General features: G+C 34.3%; 1 protein-coding gene across 1 annotated transcript; it reads left to right on the top strand.

Annotated features, from left to right (window-relative positions):
- The first annotated feature begins 3,321 nt into the window (after positions 1–3,321).
- On the top strand, positions 3,322–8,262 carry LOC143579189 (uncharacterized). The gene is made up of 10 exons (XM_077062572.1): positions 3,322–3,384; positions 3,484–3,570; positions 4,569–4,702; positions 5,103–5,161; positions 6,751–6,805; positions 6,883–6,933; positions 7,068–7,193; positions 7,765–7,812; positions 7,921–8,040; positions 8,170–8,262. Exons 1-10 carry the CDS (start codon positions 3,336–3,338, stop codon positions 8,260–8,262), a joined length of 822 nt encoding a protein of 273 aa, XP_076918687.1. The 5' UTR covers positions 3,322–3,335.

Consider the following 8,262-nt stretch of genomic DNA (forward strand, 5'->3'; position numbering starts at 1 on the left):
TTATGATTCTGTGTTCTCCTTCCAGCATATTGCTACGTTGATACTTTATTGTACAAAGGTCACTCACCCTTCTCAAAACTAAATAGCTAAAATATAATTTTTTGTGTGACTACTTTGGGTTATGAATATTAATTTTTTTTGGTTGTTGTGTTCATCTATTAATTTTCTTTACTCATTTATGCAGTCTAACTTATATTTTCGTTCCTATATGTATTACATATGGGTTGTCTTACTAGAATGGATTTAACAGGTTTCAGTTCAAACCTTACATAACCTGTGTTTCTCAAGAACGGGTCAGAATGTGTCGAAATAGTGTTTTTTCAAGAACATGCCAAAAGGTTTTTAAAAACGAGTAAAATGTAACCCGGAAATGGGCAATATTTTTGGTTATTAACGGGTCAAAATTATTCTCATAGCGTGTAATGGTTTGGTATTATTAACGGCTTACGGGGCATAACAATATTCGTTATTAACATGTCAAAATTATCCTGGTAACGTGTAAATGCTTGTATTAATTATTAACGGGTTATGCGTTGAACCGTGTTTCCAAGAACGGATGAAATTTAATGGGTTAGTCTTCACATTCTCGTGTTAATGTTTCCGTCCACAGGACGGGTAAACTACTAGTTGTCTTTTAACCAGAGAATGATAACCATAGTTATGGTTAATTGATTTTACTAGCTTGTTTGATTAACCATGAACTAGAATTGGTCATAAGATGTTTGAGCCTGACTAAAGTAGCCCAAAACAATGTAGCTAGACCTGAAAGTTTGGGCTTGAAAACTTTAACCACTTAATATATTATTATTATTATTATTATTATTATTATTAGACATTTGGGCTTGAATAATTTGAGCTTACCATTTTGAATGTTTGATATTTGTAATTATTTTTACTAAATCTTTGGTTTTGGATCGGATAAAGGTGGTAGGTATGGTCGGTTAACCGTGGTTTACTCAATCATGGGTTGATTTGGTTTTGTCGATTATGAAGATAATAATAACCATAACCGATTTGGTAATTTCGGTTTTTTGTAAATTCGAAACTCACTCTTCGATTTTTTTGTTAGGTTATGTTAATTAGGTTGATTTGGTTATGGATTAGTTAATTAATTAGGTTTTATCACTTTCCTATATCCCAAGATTTTTGACATGTTATCAAAGTTGACATTTTTAGCAACTTTATCGAAACAAAATACTCCCTCCGTCCCTTTGAAAGTGTTCACATTTTCTTTTTAGTTTGTCCCATTACAAATGTCTACTTTTAAAATTTATTAACTAATTTCCATGTTTACCCTTACACAAATACAATCATTCAAACTTTTATAATTTTGTCTTATTATATATGTTAAGGGCATTATAGTCATTTGTTAAACAAAAGATGCAATCATTCCAACTTTCTTAAATTTTTTGTTTTTCAAACCATGACACTTGTAGTGGGACGGAGGGAGTATTACTTTTTGTTTTTTAGGCTGGCTAACTCAAAACACATACTCTAAACCTACTTCTAAATCTACACCTTATCCATCATGAAACTATAACTATTAACTTGAGGAGGAACAATGTTTCACGCACAATAATACCGCTAGACGTCCTAATTAACTTACGAGAAATATAATTGTGTTTTTATATTTTTACTCAAATCCTCATTTATCCCATTCGAGAAATGAACACTTAACGCAATAATACTTGGATTGTCGGCAACGTCAAGACCCATCATTCCCACGTGCATGTTTATTCATTATGCCACATTAGCTTTTTATCGAAACACATTTTTACCCTCAACCCTAATATACCTATTCTTCCCACATCTAAACGATTTTTATACCTAATTTATTATTTGTGAGAGAAATAAATAAATAAAACCCGCACGTAGCCCGCTTGTTATCAAGAGCTGGCGCACTTGAGAGGCAATCCTACGCTACATGTGGGAAGGGCGGTGTTAGGTGGAATCCGCGGATGGCAAGGCTCCCCCACGTTAGAATTAGTCATAGATTATCAAATGATCTCACATGTACTTCCGTTCACTTGAGATTCCTTTGTTCTTCTTTCCGTTACTCATCTCTTTGAAAATGTGGCTCTTACCGAATAATTTGTTCTAGATATTATGGGTATTAGATATTATGAATATTATCAGAGTTAAAAGGGCATAAAAGTGGTTGAACAAAATTTCTAGTATTTTTTTATTCGCTATTTAATTACTACTTGATCACACTTATTTTATTTATTTTCAGACTTTGTGAACAAAATTTCTAGTATTTTTTTATTCGCTATTTAATTACTACTTGATAACACTTATTTTATTTATTTTACTTATTTTATTTATTTTCAGGCTTTGTGCAAATGGAGCGATTGGGTCCCGAAAAAATGTAATATTTTTATGTGGAGGGCCGTTCTGGATAGCCTTCCAACCTGGGAGGCTTTAACTAGACGTCATTTGCATTGTGATGATCATAGTTGCGCTTTATGTGAGAGTAATGAGGAATCGCTCGAGCACTTGTTAACCGGGTGTTTCATTTCTATGGCCGTTTGGAATGCGATTGGTTCATGGTGCAACATCCCTAGATCTTTTGTTTTCCATGTCAATGATTTGGTGGAAGTGCATAAGGTTAGTGGTGCGACGGGGAACAAGAGATTAATTATTCATGGCATTGTCATCATTACTTGTTGGAGGATTTGGCGGGCTAGGAATGAAAAGATTTTTTCGGGCAAGAACACTAAGGTGGTAGAAATGGTTGCGGATATAAAATCTTTGGGTTTTCTTTGGTACAAAAATAGATCTAAGTTAGGGGTAGTGGATTGGAAAAGATGGTGTTTATTTGATGTAACGTGATTGTTGTTTTTGGTTTTCGGCGTCTTTCTCTGTCTTGGTGATAGTCGTTGTTTGTGTTTGTTTTTAATGAAAGTCAATTTTCAAAAAAAAAAATCAAGTTATTAAAATCTAGTAAAAATGTAGAGTAGTTTCAAATTCTTTGTAAGTAGTTTTATGAAGGCTTTTACTAAGTTTTTCATAAAAAAAACATTAATTTAACTAACACTACTTTAAAAATGGTTTAGCGAAACGAGGGTGAGGTGACAAGGTGTGACGCGATCCACCTCTCCGCCACACTTGGTAAGTAAAAGTTTAAATTTAGAAGACAAATATAATATGTAAATTTGGTACCACGAGTCGATCAACCTTCTTCCACGTATAAATACACAACACCTCGATTCAAATTTGCTCATCTTCACGTCTCAGCTTCACTGTAACTAACCCTAACTCTCTAAATTAATTTCGTATACGTTCTGGTTTTGATTTTGTTTTTGTTTTTGTTATTGTTACGTGAAGGTTTGAAGATGGACGAATACTTGCAGTATATGAAAACCTTACGGTCGCATATGAACGGTACATCTCTCGCTATTATTATTATTATTATTATTATTATTATTATCATCTTCAATTCCTGAACTGTTTGTTGAATTGTGAGCGATTGTGTAATTGAAGATGTGGAGGATCAAGCGGCGAAGGTTACGGTCGAAGAGCAAATGCAGATCACTACGATTGAGACTCTGACGAAGGAGATTGATTCAGGTATTTGACTTACGAGAGCTCGAGATCGGCTTGTGAGTCATTTCTTCAAGTTCAGGCTCATTTATTACCTATTAGTTAAATTATATACGTTTTTTATTAATTATATATATATTGAGAAAAACCTTAAACGAGCCTAAGCTCAGATCGAGCTCATGCAGTTGAACGAGCTAAAGCTCAGCTGTGCTGTGTCAAATGAATAAATAGAAGTCCAACAGAGGTAAAGCTTAAACATACACAAGGCTCGTTAAGGCTCGACAAGTACGAGCTTCCCATACAAGGCTTAAGCTCGGGCTCGATTACTAAACGCGCTTTATTTGAGGCTTGGCTCGAGCTCGAAAAAGCTCTGCTCGTTTCGAGCTTTTTATCGATCCGATCTCAAGTAGCTCGCGAGCGGCTTGGCTTGGTTGCACACCTACTTTTATCTCGTTTAATTAGTTAAAAATTGAAATCTGATCACTGTTAGTTTAACTGTAGCTTCTTGTAAAGAATCATGTTATTGTTCTATAATTAGGAATACAGAAAAAGCCCTAAAACATTGGTCATACATACACATACTCTCCATAAACTGGTAGTTTGGTGTTAGTTAGTTAGGCAGGGTTGTTTTGGATTTTAAAGTTGTATGAGCAGGCAGTATATAATAGATGTTTTCATAATTCGGAATTTTAGTTAGTTAAAAGACTAGAAATAGACATACATTAATCACTGAGAACAACAAAAGAAGGGGAGTATATGCAGTTTACCGGTCCTTTGATGTGGCAAACCCTGCAGCACATGATCTTTTAAAGGGGTAGAAGCACAACACTACTTAAAGTTTATAACTGTCACATCTTCATGTTATAGAAAGTAGGTTATAATTTAGTGATCTTCCTAATAGCTCTTGTTTCGTCATTGTTGAGTTATGATCTGTCTTTTATATTGAAGCCATAATGTATGCGTATTTATCTTTATTTTGTACATTTATGCCTGTTTTTCTGTCTGATGGTTGTATGAAAATGCAGCTAAGTCTGAGATAAAGCGACTCAATGAGGATTCTGATCTAATGAAGAATGCAAAGGGAGACATATGTTCAAAGATATTAGAAAGACAAAGGAAAATTGCTTTGTTGGAAAATGATTCTTCTACACTTTCACAGGTATAATTAATTTGACTCATTGCTTTTTTGAAAAATGGATCTTTAAACTACCAAATATAACTGATATGCCATCTGTTTGCATAACCAAATAATATATACTCCAGTCCAATCTCTTTAAACTTCGATTCTAAAAGCATCCCAAACAAGACAGTTGCCCTGTGCATTGCTATGAGAATATCACAGTGTATAATAATGTGAAAGTAAAACTATTAGGAATTAACCGGCCTCTATTTTTTTGAATTTCAAGCTCACATGATTCTTCTTTATCGATATAAGAATTATGTTTAAGTTATGTGATGCCTACTTTGATATGATAAAAAGAGTCTACAGCATTTCAATTTAGCTGATTAACAAGGTCTTACTGTATATCTTGTCTTTTGATTATACAAAAAAAATTCAGACATTGGAGCTCATTCAACAGGAAAGAGTAAACATGTCAACCAAACTTGCTGAGAAGCGGTAATTAATAATGTATTTAAATAATAGATATATATCAGTAGAGGTGGCAATGGGAGTGGGTTGGGTTGGATTTGGGTGATGGGTCAGGATGGGTATGGGTCAGGATGGATATAGGGTCAGGATGAATTTTTAAAATAGAGGGTTAGGATGGATATGGGTCAAGATGGGTAAAACTAATCCATCTTGATCCAAGTGAAGGTTGACATACAAAAGGTTTTAAAAACTCCTCAATAAAATATTCAAAAAAACTATTAAAAAAATAATAACTCAAAATAGAAATAAAAAACGCAAAATGTAAAATAACTAAAATGTTTCCCCCATCATCCTCGTGCATTAAAAAAAAAACAACCGTTTCGTACTGGTTCAGGTTCGAGTTTTTCGGGGTTTTTTCCGTTTTGGTTTTGTTTTTTTCATTTCGGTCGGTTTCGGTATCTGCTCGGTTTCGATTTCTCTTTTTTCGGTTTCAGTGTTGTTTTGTTTTAGTCAGTTTTTTCGGTTTCATTTCGTTTTTTTGTTTCGTTTTGGTAAGCTTTTTGATTGCATTTCGCTTTTTTTTTGTTTCGTTTTGGTCAGTTTTTCGGTTTCATATCGGTTTTTTTGTATCGTTTTGGTCGGTTTTCTATTTCGTTTCAGTTTTTTGTTTCGTTTGGTCGGTTCGGTGTTTTTTATTCGTTTTGGTCCGGTTTTTAAATTGCATTTAGTTTTTTTATGTTTCCTTTTGGTCAGTTTCAATTGCAATTCGTTTTTTTTTGTTTCGTTTCGGTCGTTTTTGTATTTCGGTTCAATTTCGTTTCGGTTTTTTGTTTCGCTTTGGTCGGTTCAGTGTTTTTGTTTTGTTTTGGTCAGCTTTTCAGTTGCATTTCACTTTTTTTGTTTCGTTTTGGTCGTTTTTCTATTTTGGTTCAGTTTCGTTTTGGTTTTCAGTTTTTCTATTTCAATTCAGTTTCGTTTCGGTTTTTTTGTTTCGTTTTGGTCGGTTCGGTGTTTTTGTTTTGGTCCGCTTTTCAGTTGCATTTCACTTTTTTTGTTTCGTTTTGGTCAACTTTTCGGTTTCATATCGGTTTTTTTGTTTCTTTTTGGTCGTTTTTCTATTTTGATTCAGTTTTGTTTCGGTTTGGTCGATTCAGTGTTTTTGTTTAGTTTTGGTTGGCTTTTCGGTTGCATTTCGCTCTTTTTGTTCCGTTTTGGTCAGTTTTTCGGTTTTATTCCCGTTTTTTTGTTTCGTTTTGGTCGTTTTACTATTTCGGTTCAGTTTCGTTCTAGTCGGTTCGGGGTTTTTGTTTCGTTTTGATCGTTTTTTGGGTTTCGGATGAGTTTTCTTTCGCACGTGATAGTTTGGGTATTTTGAATTAGACAAATTTTGGATAATTTGGATATTTTGTTTTAACCCATTTTAACCTATAAATGAAACTCACTTGTATATTTCCAACCCATCCTGACCCCCTTGAAGAATTTTTATGATCCATCCTAACCCATTTAACTTTTAAAGTTTATCCATCTTGACCCAAAACAATCCATTTGGGTTGGGTTTGCCACCCTTATATATCAGACATTATATAACGCTGAATGTGCTTTGCTTAATGAAACAGTACATCCTATGGAAAGACTGAAGAGGAGCTTTGTACCAAATTAAAAGAACAACAGGTTCTGTGTCTGTCATTCTTTTTTGTTGTTTTTGCTGGTTATATACGTCAAGTAACAACCTTTCATGATATTTATAGGACTGGTTGAATAATAACATGTCTAACTCAAGGTCTGGACAGCATAGTTTGGTAATTTCTTATCTTAACCTGTTCTGTCTTCTTTTTTGCATGCTCATTTTTCCGATTATATTAATTTTATGTCATATTATGTCAGCTATCCTCATATAATTTCGTAGGTTAATGTGAGGTATTGTTTAGTACAGGCACGTGTGACTTGTGAATTTGAGGATGATGCATACAAGAATATGGTGACAAAGATTGATGCTGCTAAAGCTAAGTTTGATAATCTGACACAAATGAGATCTGAACTTGCTTCAGCGCGCCACAAGGTTTGTACAGAAAATTAACCCTTTCATGTATAATTGGGGATGCGCTGTGAGGTGGAGGTGGGGTAGCCAAAACCTGTTTAACCCGAAGTCCCAAACCATATTGATACTTTGTTAAAACTGTCCGTGTTGATCCAAACTCATTTTTCTTAGAACCTGGTCAGACCCGAATTCATTTTTCTTAGAACCCATTCTGATCTGAACCTGTCTGGCCTGCCCAGTTTGCCAGGCCTACTTTCATGTCAAAGATGGCAATTTTAACCAATTTACTTATGAACTGGCCGTTTGGCCTTTATGTTATCTCAAACGGGTCAAATCTAAAAGTTTATCGCGAAGGGTGATGAGTCAGTCAAATGGTTGAAAGCTGTTTCAAGTCTATATTTAGGTTATTGTAATAACATTGTTTTCGTAATCTAATTCCTACCCGTTCAACCCATTATTACAGTATTGGTTTTATGAGCTCAATCGGATATGTAGCAATTGCCCGTCTTGTTCATATGCAAAATTCTAATTATTATTTGACTTTTTAACTGATGTAAATGCTTTGTTTACAATATTTTTCTTTTATTTACAGGTCAAACAGTCATTGGTGGACCTCAAGTGTAGAATGGACAGTTATGAGGTTAGTTATCATTTGTTCACAACATACACTTTATTTCTTTCATATCTGTTGAGCTGGCATCTAATACAGACTGACCTGTCAATTTGTATGCTGATTTGGCGGTTGCAGCCAAAATTAATGGACATGACGAGTGAGGCTCTGGAAGAGGAGGTTCAGGCTCTTATGTCTGACAAATCTGGAGAAACCGAGTACCAAGAATCTATGCAAAACCAAATCAACACTATTAAGGTAAAACATGTTTTCGAATTTCTGTCGGTTTTGCATATTACAACTTTAAACAAACAGCATTTCATTTGTCTTAGAAAAGGTAACATCATGTCTTGATGAATACTGATAACTGATTAACTTGTTTGATAGGATATTTCTCACATGGTTAACTGTGGGTGTGGAAACGAGTACAAAGTTGAAGTCGATCTCTGTGTAGTAGACACTGTTTATAAAGTTACTTGA

The sequence above is a fragment of the Bidens hawaiensis genome, unplaced genomic scaffold (genome assembly GCF_021521415.1).
Source record: "Bidens hawaiensis isolate Kalapana, Puna unplaced genomic scaffold, B.hawaiensis_p1.1 tig00029631_1, whole genome shotgun sequence".
In the NCBI taxonomy this organism is placed as follows: Eukaryota; Viridiplantae; Streptophyta; class Magnoliopsida; order Asterales; family Asteraceae; genus Bidens; species Bidens hawaiensis.

Coding starts and splice junctions, on each gene's coding strand:
- LOC143579189 (XM_077062572.1), top strand. CDS start 3,336: ATGGACGAATACTTGCAGTATATGAAAACCTTACGGTCGCATATGAAC. Junction 5,162..6,750: donor ACCAAACTTGCTGAGAAGCG/GTAATTAATAAT, acceptor TTAATGAAACAG/TACATCCTATGGAAAGACTG. Junction 8,041..8,169: donor ACCAAATCAACACTATTAAG/GTAAAACATGTT, acceptor CTTGTTTGATAG/GATATTTCTCACATGGTTAA.